At 40.7% G+C, this 21,028-nt stretch overlaps 1 protein-coding gene across 6 annotated transcripts in view; it reads right to left on the bottom strand.

Annotated features, from left to right (window-relative positions):
- fryb (furry homolog b (Drosophila)) overlaps positions 1-21,028 on the bottom strand; it is a 230,849-nt gene that overhangs the window by 88,174 nt on the left and 121,647 nt on the right. For all 6 annotated transcript variants that reach the window (XM_060908228.1, XM_060908222.1, XM_060908225.1 and 3 more), the window contains exons 4-13: positions 19,089-19,228; positions 18,526-18,616; positions 18,313-18,392; positions 17,347-17,427; positions 10,748-10,916; positions 9,987-10,079; positions 6,465-6,563; positions 4,122-4,223; positions 440-543; positions 212-320 (exon numbers count right to left, since the gene is read on the bottom strand). In XM_060908228.1, coding sequence (XP_060764211.1) covers positions 212-320; positions 440-543; positions 4,122-4,223; positions 6,465-6,563; positions 9,987-10,079; positions 10,748-10,916; positions 17,347-17,427; positions 18,313-18,392; positions 18,526-18,616; positions 19,089-19,228 — 1,068 coding nt within the window. The remainder of the gene's footprint in view (positions 1-211; positions 321-439; positions 544-4,121; positions 4,224-6,464; positions 6,564-9,986; positions 10,080-10,747; positions 10,917-17,346; positions 17,428-18,312; positions 18,393-18,525; positions 18,617-19,088; positions 19,229-21,028) is intronic.

Here is a 21,028-nt window from a genome sequence, read left to right as displayed (position 1 = left end):
TGTTGCAGAAAGAGATGGAGAATTTAGATTAGGCTTGAATGCATCATCAGGTGTCAGAACTGTGATCAGATAATCAGTACTGCTCATAGAAAATTCAGTTGTCTTTCAGGTGTGAAGGCGTGAAGTCGAGATCAGAAAAAGCGAAATGAGACATTTTTCAAATATTTGTCGCTCTCTCTGTGGGCATACAGGTGTAAAGTTCAAGTCACACCTGTGCAATGAACTGGATTATTTTGACAAAGATGTTGAGAGGCATGTCTCGAGGGACAACACTTCTAGATCCCTTAGGGAACAGGGTGGAAATGATGGAGGTCAAACGGCTGAGGAGAAAGTTGGAGAAAATCATCTTTAGTCAACTTATTATTACCGGTATCAACATTTATCATCACCGACAGCATTTGAAGCTGCATGCGATTATATCAAGAGAAAATACAATTACCTCTGTGTGGCTGTGTTACTCTCACACTTGATCCTGATCATGTAGACCCACAGTAGCCGATACAATGACTCCAGCGCTACACGGGCCATTTTCTGATCCTTGTTCTGGAAAAAAAAAAACAGATTACATGAAAACAGTGCAGTCATTTAATTGTATTTTTATTATAATTGCTAATTTTATTCTTCTATTTATTTTGAAATGTTGAGATATCTATCCACCTATTTATGAAAACTGATAATCTCAATTTATATTAAATCTCAGGCCTGACGTTGTCTGTGTTAATAGTTAAAACACAGCCCTTTCAAAAGGAAGGATAAATGGAATATGTACAACACAAAGAGAAAAAGACAGAACACAGGACATGGTATAGTATCGGAAACTGATTAAACTTGAGCTTCAGCCCTCTAGGCTCTTCTGGTCACATCTCTCGCCTTCTCCGTCTTGCTTAAATCCCAGTACAGCAAAATACTCTCACTGTCTGGGTACTGAAGAGGTTCACCTCTCCAGTGCGGTGTTTTATCTACTCTAAAGCCTAGGTCACAACCGGATGTACGATTTTTTGGCGTTTCCCAAATTGCTGCGTTTTTTTTGTTCGTGGAGAAAGACGCACGTTGGCCGTAAGTTTGTCTTGCAACCTGAAAAAAACGTAAGCGCCCGTAGAGTTTGTTTGACATGACAAAGAACCTCTGTGGCCGGTCCGCGACCAGTCTACAGCTCGTCACACGCACGCTAGGGTTATGACTGTGAAAGTGTTTTCAAAATTTCTACTTTCCTGATGTTGCATTTGGTGAACTTTTACTCATATATTACTTTTTTGAAGTTATTTTTATTGGGTCATGCAAAAACCTCCAGCACCCAACATCACCTCACTTTTGATAAATACATGTATATTAAATAAATAAATCACAATTATAAAATAAATTCATTGAAAGATGTGTAAAGTACTTTTATATAACAATAAATTGCTTAACAGTTGTTGTAATAATAATTATAATGTTGGGTGCGGGAGGTTTTTGCATGACCCAATAAAAATAACTTAAAAAAAGTAATATATGAGTAAAAGTTCACCAAATGCAACATCAGGAAAGTAGAAATTTTGAAAACACTTTCACAGTCATAACCCTAACGCGCGCCCTTCGTGCATTTCTTGCGTTTTTTGCACGTAGACCGGCCGTAGGAGCACGTACTGTACGGCCGGTTGTGACCGAGGCTTAAGACACCTGTTCAGTTTGTCAATTCACTTCATAATAATCTAATCAACTGAAATAACAATAAAGAAAGAGAAGGAATTAAAATACTTAACTGCTCTAATTCCCAGAAGTCTTCAGCATACACTAAACAGCCACATTAACAGCCACAGCTGTACAGCTTCTCATTCATGAAATTATCCAATCATGTGTCCAATCTACAACTGTCCAGTTTCAATGAACCTGTGCCCACTGTAGCCTTCTTCTCGGATGACAAAAGTGGAACATGATTTGGTCTTCTGTTATTGTAGCCCATCCACCTCAAGGTTTGATGTATTCTGTATTCCGAGATCTTTTTCTATGCACCATGGTTTTAAAGAGTGGTTATCTGAGTTACTGTAGTCATCCTGTCAGCTCGAACCAGTCTGGCTATTCTACTCTGACCTCTCTTATCAGCAAGGTGTTTCCACCTGCAGAACTGCTGCTCACTGGATTTATTATTTTTTTTTTTGTATTTCAAGTCTACAGACTGTTGCGTGTGACCAATCTCAGATCCCAGGGAATCAGCAGTTTCCAAAATACTCAAGCCAGTTTGTCTGGCACCACCACTCACTGAGATCACATTCTCACTTTCATAACTAGGTACACAGTGAACAACATGTTTCAGATAAATACCGTTGTAGAATAATAAGCTAGGACATTAAAAGGTTAATGAACGAAGAGGACGGCTCAACTGTTCATCCAATAAGCGCTCTCTTCACACTCCTGCTACACTGTAGAATTTTCACACCTAATATTCAGAGCCTTAATTTAATTCTGCTAATCTCTTTTTACAACCCCGATTCCAAAAAAGTTGGGACAAAGTACAAATTGTAAATAAAAACGGAATGCAAGAATTTACAAATCTCAAAAACTGATATTGTATTCACAATAGAACATAGACAACATATCAAATGTCAAAAGTGAGACATTTTGAAATTTCATGCCAAATATTGGCTCATTTGAAATTTCATGACAGCAACACATCTCAAAAAAGTTGGGACAGGGGCAATAAGAGGCTGGAAAAGTTAAAGGTACAAAAAAGGAACAGCTGGAGGACCAAATTGCAACTCATTAGGTCAATTGGCAATAGGTCATTAACATGACTGGGTATAAAAAGAGCATCTTGGAGTGGCAGCGGCTTTCAGAAGTAAAGATGGGAAGAGGATCACCAATCCCCCTAATTCTGCGCCGACAAATAGTGGAGCAATATCAGAAAGGAGTTCGACAGTGTAAAATTGCAAAGAGTTTGAACATATCATCATCTACAGTGCATAATATCATCAAAAGATTCAGAGAATCTGGAAGAATCTCTGTGCGTAAGGGTCAAGCCCGGAAAACCATACTGGGCGCCCGTGATCTTTGGGCCCTTAGACGGCACTGCATCACATACAGGCATGCTTCTGTATTGGAAATCACAAATTGGGCTCAGGAATATTTCCAGAGAACATTATCTGTGAACACAATTCACCGTGCCATCCGCCGTTGCCAGCTAAAACTCTATAGTTCAAAGAAGAAGCCATATCTAAACATGATCCAGAAGCGCAGACGTCTTCTCTGGGCCAAGGCTCATTTAAAATGGACTGTGGCAAAGTGGAAAACTGTTCTGTGGTCAGACGAATCAAAATTTGAAGTTCTTTATGGAAATCAGGGATGCCGTGTCATTCGGACTAAAGAGGAGAAGGACGACCCAAGTTGTTATCAGCGCTCAGTTCAGAAGCCTGCATCTCTGATGGTATGGGCTTGCATTAGTGTGTGTGGCATGGGCAGCTTACACATCTGGAAAGACACCATCAATGCTGAAAGGTATATCCAGGTTCTAGAGCAACATATGCTCCCATCCAGACGGCGTCTCTTTCAGGGAAGACCTTGCATTTTCCAACATGACAATGCCAAACCACATACTGCATCAATTACAGCATCATGGCTGCATAGAAGAAGGGTCCGGGTACTGAACTGGCCAGCCTGCAGTCCAGATCTTTCACCCATAGAAAACATTTGGCGCATCATAAAACGGAAGATACGACAAAAAAGACCTAAGACAGTTGAGCAACTAGAATCCTACATTAGACAAGAATGGGTTAACATTCCTATCCCTAAACTTGAGCAACTTGTCTCCTCAGTCCCCAGACGTTTACAGACTGTTGTAAAGAGAAAAGGGGATGTCTCACAGTGGTAAACATGGCCTTGTCCCAACTTTTTTGAGATGTGTTGTTGTCATGAAATTTAAAATCACCTAATTTTTCTCTTTAAATGATACATTTTCTCAGTTTAAACATTTGATATGTCATCTATGTTCTATTCTGAATAAAATATGGAATTTTGAAACTTCCACATCATTGCATTCCGTTTTTATTTACAATTTGTACTTTGTCCCAACTTTTTTGGAATCGGAGTTGTATATAAAAGTGATTGACATGTGTTGCACTCTATGCTTATATGTTTTCGAACCCCACCTTGAGGTTGGACAGGCAGTTGTTGAGGAAGACATGCCATCTGTTGAGGAACACTTGCTTCTGACTGACACACAGCAAACATGTTACCAACGGATATAAAGCCTGCAAAACACACAAATCCAGAGAAGTTGTTGAAATGGAGTTTGCATGTTCTCCCCGTGTCTGCGTGGGTTTCCTCCGGGTGCTCCGGTTTCCCCCACAGTCCAAAGACATGCGGTTAGGTTAATATGGGACGGCCTTGGGCTGAGGTGCCCTTGAGCGAGGCACCAAACTCCCAACTGCTCCCCGGGCGCTGTTAGCATGGCTGCCCACTGCTCTGGGTATGTGTGTGTGCTCATTGCTCACGTGTGTGTTCACTGCTTCAGATGGGTTAAATGCAGAGAGGAAATTCACAAGCATGTGATGAATAAAGTTGTTGTTGTTCTTCTTCTTCTCCTTCACATAATTACTGGAATTAGTTAGTGTGTAGGTTACATTCAGGAATATCTGAAGTGAAGTAGGAATTGAGTGCTAAAATCAAGTTGGGCAAGAAAATGTTTAATGTTTTAGGTTTAACTTGATGAGAGAGTTTAACAAAATATTTTAAAGTGCATATCACGGGTAAATTCAGGAGTAAGATCAATGTACGGTAATTCTCCTATTTTATATTAAACTTTGGTCAAATATCTGTATCATTCTGCATTCTCTGCAATTTTTTTACGTTGCGCAATACCAGAAAAATTCAGTTGAAATCAAGCCATTTGAGGCGAATTGGTCCGCCTCTGAAAAAACTTTGCATTTTAATTTCCTGGGAAGCATTGATTTTCGTGACGTCGCGTGCGGGACGCCTCCCTCTGAATCCTACGTCAGCGCTGGTTTGTTTATGTGAAAACGACCTGGTGGTTTTCTGCAAATTTCTTCAACGTTATCACGTAATTATTAAAATGGTTAACAGATGTATCGTAGGCGGGTGTAGCAACACCAATCTTGATGGGATTAGCACTCATCGTTTTCCAAAAGACCGGACAATGAGAGAGAAATGGGAGCGCTTGGTCTACACAGGCTGTGCACTGAAACCGTGCAAAGCTCGCGCAGCCTGCTGGCGCTTCCGCAGGTAACGTCACAAATCTGGCTCCAGACTCCCTTGGGATTTTTCCAGACGCGTTTTGTTATTTTATTTGTTTCTGCTGTAGACAGATGGCCTTGTGCAAAATTACCCTTCTGGATGAGTGTGTAAAGGGACGTACTTTCATATAAAAAAAAAACAAAACACGAAATTGGTCCAGAATATGCACTTTAAAATTGCTGCCGTGAATGTCCATTTATAACAGGGGTATTCATGTAAAATTAGTGAAGGCTCAGTTAGTTAATGTCTGGAAAAGCAATTAACATGACTGAATGTTGACAACAGTTACCTTTTAATGCTTAACCATTAGTGATTCGTTAATGGCTGTAACCTGAAATGATTTTGTTCACTTTCATAGTGCTGTTTCATTTGATCACTCCTCACTCGTCAAGTCAAATGTATTTATAAAGCACATTTAAACACAATAGGTGTTGAACCAAAGTGCTACACGAAGGAACATAAAATGAGCACTAGCACTAGCACATGGACTCTGAAAAGATGAGACGTGCACTTGAACATAAGCAAATAAGTGGAGAACGGCTGCATATTTCTCTGTCCAATCATCTTTACACATTCTTTAGCTAAATAAATTATATAAATGTATATAACTAGTTGCAATGCAATAAAAGTCGCAGCAGAGGAGTTGCCTCAGAGGCTGCCATGGTTCATGTTTAGAAAACTGGAGCTGCTACAGTAAATTACAGCCAGTTTTTTTTTTCCCTTTGTATGTTGATCAGTTCTGTTACAGTATTTTAGTTTTAAATCAGCTGAAATCCTTCCGTGGCTCTGCATACAGACTGTGTTTTGCCAGTTGATGATTTATAGCATCATCTTACCGTTCCAAACGATTAAATACAGAGACTCAGCAAAAACAACCTTTCAAAGAATGCATTAATCAAACCTTATGAGCAGAGGGAAAACTCCCCGTGACATTATAAATAATAATTTCTCATCACAGCCCATTTTCTGTCTGATAAGGCAGCTCTAATTAAAGATTTACCATGAAGAGAATGACTTAGGGAACGTCAGCCTAACAATTAACGACAAGGAAACCAGTCATACACATGTATCCTTCGCATTCACTGCTCATGCGGAATGCTTGACCTCTCTATGTGTAGTGGTTAGCTAACTCTGAAATGTGCTGTGCAAGACGGCGGCCACAAACATGCCAGCTATGAGAAGGGTTTGGTGAGACGAGTTCCCCTGCTCCAAGAACAGGAGAAGACTGAATCACTCACCAGAGAATGCTTCTTCCTGGAAGAAAGGTCCAGGGTTGTGTCATACAGACTCTCCACAAAGTTCCGCAGACATGGCACATTTACCTCGTTCTTCACGCTCTGAACGGGGATGCAATACAAAGACATTCTCAATTTACAGCCCTGGGATTATTGTTCGACATTATCATATTTCTATTCAGTGTGTGTTGGCGTCAGAACTAGGGAGAGAAGGGTATAAAAAATTCACAGTATGACAACCTAACAACCCACTATCAGCTATCGCAGAGGGTGATGAGACGTCACATTTTTTATTCATAAAACAAACATCTTAACACGTTTATTCCATCTCACAGAATTGAACGAAATAAAAAAATATATAAAAAAGTATATATATAAATTCTCACAGAATTGAACAAAATAAAGTATTAGACCTAATGCTTATGAAAAAAAAATCTTTAGAATGAAAATGCACACAATTATCACTGTTTTGTTTTTAAATTTAAAGCTTACTGCCAAAATATACGGTGGCATGCAAAAGTTTGGGCACCCTTGCTGAAAATGTCTGTTACTGTGAATAGTTAAGTGAGCAGAAGGTTAACTGATCACCAAAAGGCATAAAGGTAAAGACGAGACATTTCTTTAATATTTTCCGCAAGATTACATTTTTATTTCCATCATTTACAGGCGTAAAATACCAAAAAATGAAAAGGACCTGAAGCAAAAGTTTGGGCACCCTGCATGGTTAGTATCTAGTAACACCCCCTTTGGCAAGTATCACAGCTTATAACACTTTTTGTAGCCAGCTAATAATCTTTCAGTTCTTACCTTGGGGATTTTCACACATTCGTCCTTGCAAAAGGCTTCCAGTTCTACAAGTTTCTTAGGCTGTCTTGCATGCACTGCTCTTTTGAGATCTATCCACAGATTTTCAATGATGTTTAGGTCAGGGGACTGTGAGGGCCAGGGAAAAAGATTCAGCTTGTGCCTCTTGAGGTATTCCACTGTAGATTTTGAGGTGTGTTTTGGATCATCGTCTTATTGTAGGACCCATCCTCTTTTTAATTTCAACTTTTTTACAGATGGCGTGATGTTTGCTTCCAGAGTTTGCTGGTATTTATTCGACTCCATACTTCCCTCAACCAATGAAATGTGCCCTGTGCCACTGGCTGCAACACAAACCCAAAGCATGATCGATCCACACCCATGCTTCAGAGTTGGAGAGGTGTTCTTTTCCTGGAATTTGGCACCCTTTTTTCTCCAAACATACCTTCGCACACTGTGGCCAAAAAGTTCTATTTTGATTTCATCAGTCCACAGGACTTGTTTCCAAAATACATCAGGCTTATTTAGATGTTCGTTTGCAAACTTCAGATGCTGAATTTTGTGGCTTGGACGCAGGAAAGGTTTTCTTCTGATGACTCTTCCATGAAGGTCATGTTTGTTCAGGTGTCGTTGCATAGTAGAACAGTGCACCACCACTCCAGGGTCTGCTAAATCTTTCTGAAGGTCTTTTGCAGTCAAACAGGGTTTTTATTTGCCTTTCTAGCAATCCAACGAGTAGTTCTTTCAGAAAGTTTTCATCTTCCAGACCTCACCTTGATCTCCACTGTTTCTGTTAACTGCCATTTCTTAATAACATTACGATCTGAGGAAACAGCTACCTGAAAACACTTTGCTACATTCTTGTAGCCTTCTCCTGCTTTGTAAGCATCAAATATTTTATTATTCAGAATGCGAGGGAGTTGCTTAGAGGAGCCCATGGCTGTTGATTTTAGGGACACGTTTGAGGAGTCAGAGAATTTAAACAGCTTTGAAATCTGCATCATCTGACCTTTCCTACCAAAGAATTTGAACAAGCCACAGCTCAATAAGCTAATTAAGGTCTGGAAGCTTGGTAAAAGTTACAAGAGAACTCAAATGTATTGGGGTGCCCAAACTTTTGCATGGTGTTCCTTTTCTTTTTTTCACTCTCCAATTGTACAAAACAAAAATAATACACACATCCTGCATAAAACGCTGAAAAGAAATGTCTCGTCTTTACCTTTATGCCTTTTGGTGATCAGTACATCTTCTGCTCACTTAACTATTCATAGTAACAGACATTTTCAGCAAGGGTGCCCAAACTTTTGCATGCCACTGTACAAATATAATTAAACTTGAATGGGTTATTTTAAAATGTAAAAATGTTTTTGGAGAATAGATAAATAGTTTAAATGACAAGTTATTATGACTTATCTTTTACTGGCTGGAATGAAGGTCATGTATTTTATTTTATCCATCCATCCATTATCTCTAGCCACTTATCCTGTGCAGGGTCGCATGCAAGCTGGAGCCTATCCCAGCTGACTACGGGCGAAAGGCAGGGTACACCCTGGACAAGTCGCCAGGTCATCACAGGGCTGACACATAGACACAGACAACCATTCACACCCACATTCACACCTACAGTCAATTTAGAGTCACCAGTTAACCTAACCTGCATGTCTTTGGACTGTGGGGGAAACCGGAGCACCCGGAGGAAACCCACGCGGACACGGGGACAACATGCAAACTCCACACAGAAAGGCCCTCACCGGCCATGGGGCTCGAACCCGGACCTTCTTGCTGTGAGGCGACCGTGCTAACCACTACACCACCGTGCCGCCCTATTTCATTTTATATCTCATCTCATCATCTCTAGCCGCTTTATCCTGTTCTACAGGGTCGCAGGCAAGCTGGAGCCTATCCCAGCTGACTACGGGCGAAAGGCGGGGTACACCCTGGACAAGTCGCCAGGTCATCACAGGGCTGACACATAGACACGGACAACCATTCACACTCACATTCACACCTACGGTCAATTTAGAGTCACCGGTTAACCTAACCTGCATGTCTTTGGACTGTGGGGGAAACCGGAGCACCTGGAGGAAACCCACACGGACACGGGGAGAACATGCAAACTCCGCACAGAAAGGCCCTCGCCGGCCACGAGGCTCGAACCCGGACCTTCTTGCTGTGAGGCGACAGCGCTAACCACTACACCACCGTGCCGCCTTCTATTTCATTTTATATGTTTTTTAAATTATTTAATCTGTGTTTGCTATGATCTTTTAAAATAATTATGTCTGAATAATGAAAATAAAATCTACTTTGTTTAGTAAGTTTTAATACATGTTTCAGGAAAAATAAAACTATAAAAGTTATTTTTATGGTGCCTTACTGGCAGAATTAGAGTAACATGATAATGTAAACATTTCATTGATTATTACTGAAAATATTAATACAGTGAGAGACACTGCATTTGCAATATTAACTGAATAGATACTACTGTAAAACAGTACAGTAGAAATGATAAAATTTGAAAAGCGTCCTTAGGTTGGTGAAAGCCGCTATATCAATTAAACTTGTGCTGTTGTTCTTATTCTTGAAATGTATCATTCCAGCATCTCAGAGTTACTGTGCATCATGTTCAGCAACTTAATTCCAGTAATTTCTACAGTAATAATCACAGTGAGAAAATGAATACATTTCAGTCAAACCCGTGTGCGAGATGTGAGAACTTACAGCTGCCACTGGGACCAATATCTCCACAAAGAGACCAGCTAGACAGTGCTTAATATCTTTATCCTTCACCTCTAGGAAGTACTGGGCACATTCCTGCAAAAGTAATCAGACATCGACAATTAATTATGTACACACCCAAAAGTTCTACTACAGGCCCATTATGTCTTAGAACTATTTTTTTCCCCTGAATGTCCTTCTCATCCCATCTCATCATCTCTAGCCGCTTTATCCTGTTCTACAGGGTCGCAGGCAAGCTGGAGCCTATCCCAGCTGACTACGGGCGAAAGGCGGGGTACACCCTGGACAAGTCACCAGGTCATCACAGGGCTGACACATAGACACAGACAACCATTCACACTCACATTCACACCTACGGTCAATTTAGAGTCACCAGTTAACCTAACCTGCATGCCTTTGGACTGTGGGGGAAACCGGAGCACCCGGAGGAAACCCACGCGGACACAGGGAGAACATGCAAACTCCGCACAGAAAGGCCCTCGCCAGCCACGGGGCTCGAACCCAGGACCTTCTTGCTGTGAGCCGACAGCGCTAACCACTACACCACCGTGCCGCCCCCGAATGTCCTTTCTAATGTTAATTTATAGGCTTACCATTCCATTGATAATGCTGCACATCGTTCTCAGATTATTCCAAAGACATCGTGGATCAATATTAGAGAGTATACGTATATACAGCTAATATTTCTAACACTGTACCAGAATAGAACAATCATAACTGCAGTGCTAGAAAGATCACTGTACCTGCATGAACTGGAATGATGCTTCAAAGTCTTCCACTGGGTACATCTTAATACGGAAGAACTTGACCCCCATGATGAGACTTATGATGCTCTTGACTACGTACGGGCTCTGTTCCTTCTGCTTGAGCTCCTTCAGCTCGGAGATAAACTTCTTCCTTACTGCGGGAAACCTAAGAGACAGAAATAAAGAAGAAATGGAAATCAGGCAGAGAGAAACAGAGAGAGAGACAGATCAGACAAAGGATGGTTAAGTGTAATTAATACCAATGTACCCAGTGTGAAAGATTTCCTTTCCTGGTAATTTGCATTTTAAAATCACTTTGTTTCTGATATCTTGTGAGCTACGGTACGAACTCTCCAAACTGCCTCAACGTGTGGGGAATGGGAGAAGTGCGTTTTGTTCATGTGTCCATTTGGTCGGATTAAAATGCACCTAAAAAGGATATCTAGGGACACCAGGACAACCACAGCGCACATACTGATAAATATGACAGAAGTTGCTGCATCAATAGAAAACCAAGGAGAATAAAGTAAATTTCAGTAAATTTGTTTGTGTATGAGTGTGTGTGTGTGTGTGTGTGTGTGTGTGTGTGTGTGTGTGTGTGTGTGTGTGTAAGTGTGGATGTGTGTGAGGCTTGATTGCTATGACACCGGGAGCGATCTTGAGCTCTATATTTAGAAAGGCATCTGGAAAGGGAGAAATGGGAGGAGAACTCTGCTCACTCTCTCTGACCGTCTCTCTCTTTCAGTTCTAATGGCTCAGTTTTGATAGCCAGTACTCTTCCCTTACAGTACATATAAAGGGGATTGACGGGCTTGATGTGACTGCATGTACTGTACACCGATTCAAAAGACAGCCTGAACAAATAACAGAATTTTGACTCCCGTAGCTACAGTCTTTTTACACAACGTCTGAAAAACACTTAGCAGGTCATTAAATATGAAGCAGTGGCATTAACATTAAAACCAAGTCACTCTGCTAAAATAGGATTGGGTTCCATTTCTGTGTGACACTGATGTAACGTACTCAGAATTTATGCTGACACATCCTCCATCAAGGGTAATGGTCATCATTAAAGCTCCAGCTCATGTTATACTCAGTTAAAGGAAAAACATACCGGTACACCCATAAGAGTCTGCTTAAAACCAGCTCAGAATTAAGAGGAACGCAGTTGCAAGCAGAAAGACGCGAGGCCTTCAGCAGTGTTACAAATTACTAAATATGGTTTGTAAAATATTTCAAGACCCCATACATTAAAGTGCATATCACGGGTAAATTCAGGAGCAAGATCGATGTAATTCTCCTATTTTATATTAAACTTTGGTCAAATATCTGTCACATTTTGCATTTTGTGCAATTTTTTTACCTTGCGCAATACCAGAAAAATTCAGTTGAAATCGAGCCATTTGAGGCGAATTGGTCCACTTCTGAAAAAACTTGGCATTTGGATTTCCCGGCAAACATTGATTTTCGTGACGTCATGTGTGGGACGCCTCCCTCTGAATCCTACGTCAGCGCTGGTTTGTTTATGAGAAAACGACCTGGTGGTTTTCTGCAGATTTCTTCAATGTTATCGTGTAATTATTAAAATGGTTAACAGATGTATCGTAGGAGGATGTAGCAACACCAATCATGATGGGATTAGTACTCATCGTTTCCCAAAAGACCGGACAATGAGAGAGAAATGGGAGCGCTTGGTCTACACAGGCTGTGCACTGAAACCGTGCAAAGCTCGCGCAGCCTGCTGGCGCTTCCGCAGGTAACGTCACGAATCTGGCCCCAGACTCGCTTGGGATTTTTCCAGACGCGTTTTGTTATTTTATTTTTTTCTGCTGTAGACAGATGGCCTTGTGCAAAATTACCCTTCTGGATGAGTGTGTAAAGGAACATTCTTTCATATATAAAAACAAAACAAAACCAAATCGGTCCAGAATATGCACTTTAAGGCCTGTCATAATTATAAACTTTTAGCTGATAATGAATGGTCATACGAATAATTGCAAATATTTAATACAAATATGTAATAATGAAAGAAAATCAACTTCATCCACTTGTAATAAGATAAGGCTGTAATTAGGTTAATAATACATGAAAACCAAAAGAAGTACAGACATTTACTGACACTGAACATTATATAAGTTAAATTTCTTTCTGTAGTATAGACTTCATAAACAAAAATCTCAAATCGTATTCAACCGAAACATTGAGTTTGTTAGTTACCGACCATATTTTCCAAGCCATGGACAATAAGCAAATCACTGCGATGGTGCTTATTGACCTGAGCAAGGCTTTTGACAGTTTGTGTCATTCAACACTACTTAGTAAACTGCAAAGCTTGGGCACTTCTGATAGGGCTCTCCACTGGTTCGACGGCTATTTAAGGGACAGACAACAACGTACTCGAGTTGGGACATCCTTATCGGAACCTCTTACGATAACACATGGGGTACCTCAGGGTTCAGTTTTAGGGCCCATGCTGTTTGACGTGTATCTGAATGATTTACACAAAGTAATCAAGTTTAGTAACATTGAGTTGTATGTTGATGATACGAAGATCTACTTGTCCTTTTCAACTATGGACCTCGACACATGCCTCGGCCAGGTAGCTGAAGACCTTCTTCTTTTGGCAGGTTGGTGCTGTGTAAACCATCTTCTGATTAATCCCGACAAGACCGAGCTCGTGCTGTTTGGAGTGAGCCAACTTTTATCCCAGCTATCTGATGTCACATTACCCTTCCTGGGCAAACAGTTAACACCTGTACTATCCGCAAGAGATCTGGGTGCTATACTGGACTCCAGCTTGACCTTTACTGATCATATTTCTGCACCGTCTTCATCACTTTTGTCTAATCTATGTCAAATAAGTAGGGTCCGTCATTTATTCTCCAAGGAAGTTTTGCATGTAATTTTGAACTCTTTTGTTTTTAGCAAATTAATGTACTGCTCTAGTGTTTGGTTTGGAACTTTCAAACAAAACATCCACAAGCTGCAACTTATGCAAAACTTTGTTGCACGAATACTTACTAATACTAGAAAATACGACCACATCTCTCCTACACTAAATGAGCTTGGTTGGCTGACTGTAGATAATATGTTACGCCTGCGCGATGTTACTATAGTTTATAAATGTTTAAATAACCTGGCACCTAACTACTTAAGTACAAGGCTTACCAAACGTTCTGATGTTCATAGGTATAATACCAGACGCAAGGATCTCTTAAATGTACCTACAGTAAGTGCCGCGCTGCAACAGCGCAGCACGCTTTTTTCTTCAGAGCCGTAAATTCTTTTAATGAATTATCACCGGAAGTAAGGAACGCGACAACACTCGCTTCCTTCAAGAGACAAGCAAGACAAGAACTGAAAAGACGCTGATTTTAATTTTGTATATATGCATATATTATTATTTTACATCATTTATTCTAGTACTATATAATTTTTATATATTATTATTGTAATTAAGGATGTAGTTTCCTTTATTTATATTTTAATATTAAGCTTCATGTAAATTAATTCTGAAAAACCCATTTGGGAGAATTAATAAAGGTGTATTGTACTGTAAAAAAAAAAAAAAGAAAAAAGGTATCACACAAGCAATAACCTAAACATAGTACATAAAAACTATTAACAAATGCATTAATGAAGTAATAAAGAAGTTATTTAATAATAACTAGATAGAACTTGACGCCAATGGTGTCGATGGGGATGCCTCCGCCGGTAGACTACACGCCTTATTAAGTTGTGATTTGGGGATGGACATTTGACCTTACAGTAATCTTGACCTGGTGAAATTACTTGTATCTGCCTTGGAGACATTGTGTTCACAAGGTTTTCGGACAGACATTTGACCTCACAGTGACCTTGACCTTAGACCTTTTGATCTCAAAATCTAATCAGTTCATGTTTGTCCCAAAGCGCACAAATGGTGAAAGTTTGGTGAAATTCCTTTCATTAGCCTTTGAGATATCACGTTCACAAGGTTTCGGGACGGACGCACACACAGATGGACGCATGGACGCACGGACAGACAGACAACCCAAAAACATAATGCCTCCTGCACCTTACGGTGGCGGAGGCATAACAACCAGGTCTAAACAGAACAAATCCTGATTTACTGCACACTCAGATTGGAAATATACTAATTTATTGGGCTCTATTTTTAAGAAAAACTATTCTCCTTTATTCGTACAATACATTATAATACAATAAACTAGACAGGGACACTCTAACGAGTGCAAACCCCGCCTTTTCCTTATTAAAATACATTGGGCGAAAATTTCGAAGTTCTGCCATGACCTTGACCTTTGACCTTTGACCTCCAAAATTTAATGGTTTCCTTCCTGGGTGATTGGCAACACATGTACAAAATTTGGTCCAAATCGATCCATTGGTTCTTGAGATATCTTGCAGACACACAGACAGACAGACAGACAGACAGATACAGACACACAGACTGACGCAGGTGAAAATAATAACCCCTCCGACTACTGTCGGCGGGGTTAATAATGATTGTGTTTTTAACAAGCAGCATTCCCTAATTGCTGGCCATCATGTGTGTCCTTTCACTCCTCTGTGGAGACACCAGACACTCTGTGGTGTGTTTACAGCTCTTATAGAATAATTAATTTATCATTTGTTATCATCGCTGAGATTCTGTTTGACATCACACTTAGCTGACGTGAGTGAATTCTGACTTTCTTTAACCGCTGTGAATCTTTTCTACATAGTACAGGTTTTCTATTAGCCTAGTAAACTAGACCCACCCGCCTAGCGGCCAAAAATATTTTTGCCTACGAGTGGGTCTAGCCTCGCACCATATCAACAAAACACCCCGGGCATCCAATCGTGCCCGCCAATCACAACGCAAGGTTTTTGTTTGGATTCTTTGGGCGGGCTTTTGCAGGAGTGACGACAAGGCTGCGTGACGCTGGAGAAAGCACAGCAGGAAAGATGGCTACGGCTAGTGAACAGCGCTAGTTTGACTCCGCTTTGGAATCAGTTTTAGAAGAATTAGACTTGGAGTTTTCGTTGAAACATGAGCAGGAAGAGGCTCTCCGCTCATTCCTTTTCAAGAAGGACGTTTTCGCTGTTTTGCCGACCGGCTATGGCAAAAGTCTGATCTACCAGCTGGCTCCGCTCGTAGCCAAAAGGATGGGGCTAGTTTGTGCAGTACGAAGAATTAATAAACAGCTTTGAAACATTACTTTTTGATTGTTTCTTATTTTCCCATTATTTTAAATTTAAGGGAAATTATTTCACCAAACACCACTAAATAAAAACTCTCAAAAACAGTTTAAGCAAACCCTTGAAAAACACTTGAAAAAGAGTGTATGTTAAGTATGTGGTACAGACTCCAAACTTCAAATCAAATCAAATCAAGTTTATTTGTACAGCGCTTTTAACAATAAACACTGTCGCAAAGCAGCTTTACAAACTTGTGGTCATTATCTCCAAACTTCTTAATATCTAGAACCTGTTTATTAATTAATACGCATTTTGAAAAATTATTTATTTCAAGGCCTCGCCCACTGCTTTCTGTCGCTCTGACTACGTCACAGTCACTGTTGCGCTGATTGGTCAGAGCGTTGGCCTATACGCACAGAGACAGTTTGAAAGACAGCGGTTTGTTCCTCCCACCCCCTTCGGAAATGTCTACGAGCGAGGCCAGACTAAATATTCACATTTAGTCTGGCTTGCCAGGCTAGTTTTCTATGACACTGAAACTAAAACAGCCTGCACTTGTGTGAGTGGTTAACCTGGATATGTGTTAATTAGCACAAAACCTTTTTATTTTTTTATTTTAAAGAAATAGTGGCCAGGTTACCTCTCATATACCACTAAATAGGTGCAGGTTACATTAGAAAATTACATAATAATAATAATAATAATAATAAAATTTACTGATTATACTGAACTTATTTGTCAGTCCTGCGTGCCTTGGCCCGTGCACCTGAAGGTGCGCCTCAGGCTGCGCGCGCACCGTGAACAAGGCGTGCCTGTTTTCAATTAGAGAACTAAGGGTTGGGCTATTTAAGGACTGTTCTGATGGTAATGCGACGCGAAATATTATGCCACGTTCCGTGCGCATTACCGAGCCTTGTTTCCCGTCCTTGGGGTTTTCCTGGTTTCTCGACTCCTGTTCCTGGTTCTAGTTCTCATCCTCGTTTTGCCTCCGATATCCCGTTCGCGCCTCGATCAACCTCTTGCCTGTTTTCGTGCTTATGACCTCGCCTGCTGATTTGGACTGTTTGCTGTTGTGTGTGTTTCCTGCACTTTTTGTGTAGATCGCACTGTGTAATAATAAACATTTCTGCACTTACATCCACCTCTCTCGCGCACCTGACATTACTGATAGTGAACCTCACGTCTGCTGAGGGATTCTGCACTGCCAACTACATTCCTCTGACAATTAGTCTGGAAAAAATGGAAACTTAACTGTGGAGTCTGACTGTTGATAGCAGTCATGATTAAAGCATTTAGTCACAATTAGATAATTATACACCTTAGCATACTATATCAAACTTGGGACAGCTGGTGTTTCTGAAATTAGTATCTAGGAAGGTACAACAACAACAAACATGTTAATGTTTAAAACATACCTGGACTGAGCCACCACCCCAACCACCTCAGCATAAAGGTCAGCCACAAGGTGCATGTTGGATGTGTTGGGCCCTGTGTACCTGTGGCACAGAACATCACTCAAAAATCAACACCATATGTGGCTTTTATGAATTATAGTACATATATGTTATTTACCAGCTGGGAGGTCCGTATCATGAAATACCGTGACCGAGGTCTTGAAAGTACTGAGCGAGGCCCTCTGGGTCGAGGTCAGTATTCGAGGCCGAGGTCACGGTATTTCACCATACGGACCGACCTTAAGCTGGTAAATAATATATTTATTTTTTTCTTTACCAAATTCTAACAGAAAACGAGAGCGCCCGAAAGGGAAAACCGAGCCGAGGCACCATTTTGAATCCTCATTCATGGCTGTAATGCAAATTGCTTCCTCCTCGGTATACAAGTGCACTTCCATGGCAGGAAATATTTTTTGTATAAATAGTCCCCTATTTATACAAAATTGAGTCATTCAGGATTCAGCCATGTTTTAGCTCGGCGTTAGCAACTGACAGGTTTTAGCTTTCTCCTGAAATGTTTTCTTTTATTTCTTCTTCCTCAGGGTAGTAAAACTCGCTTTCGCTGTGAACACTGTCGTTATCGCTATCCATGCTGTAAAATTAATGCTATTATGCTGAGAAATGCTGGCAAAAATTTATAAGATTTCTGATAAAAATCTTATAAATAAATCTTATAAAAAAGATAAATGTTGACAAAAATTGCTACTACGTTTGTTGTTGTTGTGAACAAGCGAGTCGCCAGAGGTCCGTAATCGGGGTCCGTAATCGGAGTCCGTACCATAGGATACGGACCTGCTTGCCAGCCAATCAGAGAGCAGGATTTGATGGAAACCACACCGCGAAAAAAAATAAATACAGTTCTCAACCTTATCACCGTATAGGGTTTGACTATACACATAGGAATTCAGAAATAAATTAGATCTTTACCCTTCTTTATATCTGAAGTGCTTAAAGGCCAGGTTAATGACCTCTTGAATGAGGCCATCCAGAAGAGGGTGGAGAGGGATCTAGAGCCGCAGTGACAGAGACACAGCTGAGTAAGAATCCCCCCTCATAAATGCCATCTCAGTTTGATGAGCATGTTAAGTTCTCACCAAATTATCAGTAAAACATTCGAAGATTAAGATATGTGCAACTTACCTGTTTTAAAACCTCAATGAGTACCAGAGAAAATATGAAGTCTATTGCTAAATCTCTCCTTTCCAACAGATAATCCTTTTGTTGTTCATCACTGAGGCCAAGACAGACAAACAGATCACAATAATTTTGTAGTAGTGGTTTCTAGTGGTACTAAAACATATTTGCATGAGTGGGACAGGCTGTTGGTAAACTGAGCCAAGCCTAGTTTTCGTAATGGTGGCTAAGTGAAATCCTTACACTAAACATTACGGTATCACTCTGTGTTACCAATCACATCCTTTTGACGTGTATTATATATATGGAAACAGTCAGCTCCAATAATAATAATAATAATAATAATAATGAATTATGGGGGGGGGGGACCCTAAATATACAAATATTAACTCTTCATCAGTTCACACAGTAAGCTGGGCTAGTATGTGAAATTAATATTAAATAGCTTGGCCCAAATTTAATAAGTTAAAAAAAATATGTAATGCGTTTTGTAATCACAAACTTAGGGCTAGTAGATGATTAGCTAACAGGAATAATGTAACTTCCTGGCAAAATAATGGAGAGCTTACTTTTTGGACTTGGTGTTGGCTCGAGGTCGGTACTCATGAGACTCGTCCTCTAGGCCGTTCTGCCGCTTGTACCAGTCAAAGAGCGTGCGCAGGATCGACGGCAGGCAGTATTCAGCCAGAGAACTCATAGTGCTAATCACCTGGGAGAGACATGTTCTTAACTGATTACTTTTCTTAAGCACACTGTGCTTAGGTCTTAATTTAAAAAATAGCTTCAAGTCAACGAAGCTACATTGAACTGAACTTTTCTCACTGATTTTAATTAAATGTGTCTTCCTTAAAACCACTTGTAAACACACGCTGGCCAAAAGAGTGTATTTGACCAAACAAATGACAGAGAAGTTTGGAAAGGAGAGGGCCCTTCTAGGAACCGGTGATTGATGCAGCTCTGTGGAGGCTGAGAATTTTGAGCTGGAATTCAGGCTAAAGTGATAAAGTCATAGTCTAGAATGAGGGGTGTGGACGGGCTAAACCAAACACAGGAAGGGAGGAGTGTCTGCATGAGGATGCTCAGCATTCCCACACACACGCGTGCACTCGCGCGCACACACACAGTTTCACAATGGTATTTCTACATCAGAGCAAATGGAGTTTACCATTTAAAACTATTTTTAGCAAACCAAGCCAAACTATTTCGTATATCTGACATTCTCTCTCATTATACGCTATATGGACAAATGAATATGGACACCTCACCATCTACAAACTGTTGGCACAAACTTGGAAGCACATAATTGTATAGAATGTCTTTGTATGCTGTAACATTACAGGTTCCCGTCACTGGAACTAAGGAGCCCAAACATGTTCCAGCATGACAAAGCTCCCGTGCACAAAGTGAGGTTGATAAAGACAGGGTTTGCAAAGGTTAGTGTGGAAGAAGCTGAGTGTCCTGCACAGAGCCCTGACTTCAACCCCACTGAACACCTTTGGGATGAACTGGACTGACTGTGCCCCAGGCCTCTTCATCTGATAGCAGTGCCTGACCTCACTAATGCTCTTGTGGCTGAATGGAGAAATCCTCACAGCTACACTCCAAAATCTAGTGGAAAGCCTTCCCAGGAGTTTATTATAACTGACAAGTGGGGACTACATTTGGAATGGGATTTGCGTCAAGAATTAGAGATGAAAGTGGAGCAAAGAAAAAATCCTGAACTTTTGAAAGTCAAACTTTTTTTTTTTTGGTTTCTGTTTCCGGTTGAGAGTACGTCGTACGCATTCTGGCTGCCACTTCTCACCAGAGCTTTTTTTTTTTTAATTTTTTTTATTTTCTTTCTTTTTCAATTTTCATTTTATGTATTTTTTTTCCTGTGTGTTTGTGTAGTTTGACGTCTGTTTGAGTGTTTTGTCCGCCGGTTGTGGTGTAGCTCCGGACCCAGTTTTGGGCGTTGGTTCCCTCTAGGCCTTGGTTCGCCGTGGGCGATGCCTGCGCTCCCAGCTGTGGACTGCAGTGAGCTCGCTGCTCATTTAACATTCGTGGTTGTCCAGCGCTCTGTGCTTTAATGCTTGGCGTGATGTTCCGAGCGATGTTGCTCGGTGGCGTCGCGGCGGCTGTGCAGGCGGTTTGGGACACACCAGCGCTCTGTGTGGCGGAGCTTCTGTGCTCGCTTTGTGGATCCACGGCGTGGTGTTTGAGCGATGTGGCTGACGGCATCACAGCGGCTGTGCTGGAGATGTGGGACTCGTTTTCATGCGCCTTTTGGTGGGACTGTGGCTGCTACACCACTGGAGTTACATCCTGACTCCTACTTGGTGGACTTTTTATTTTTTATTATTTGTTCATTTATTTATTTATTATTTTTTATTGTTATTATTTTTTTCTTTGTTTATAATTGTAAAGCGTCCTTGGGTTTCTTGAAAGGCGCTATATAAGTTGAACTTATTATTATTATTATTATTAAACTAAGATGGGGAGTTGGGGGGCTACGTCCCCCGAAATAATT

The sequence above is a fragment of the Neoarius graeffei genome, chromosome 25 (assembly GCF_027579695.1).
Source record: "Neoarius graeffei isolate fNeoGra1 chromosome 25, fNeoGra1.pri, whole genome shotgun sequence".
NCBI lineage: Eukaryota > Metazoa > Chordata > Actinopteri > Siluriformes > Ariidae > Neoarius > Neoarius graeffei.
Note: the sequence above shows the minus strand (reverse complement) of the source record. Positions and strands in the feature narration are given on the sequence as shown.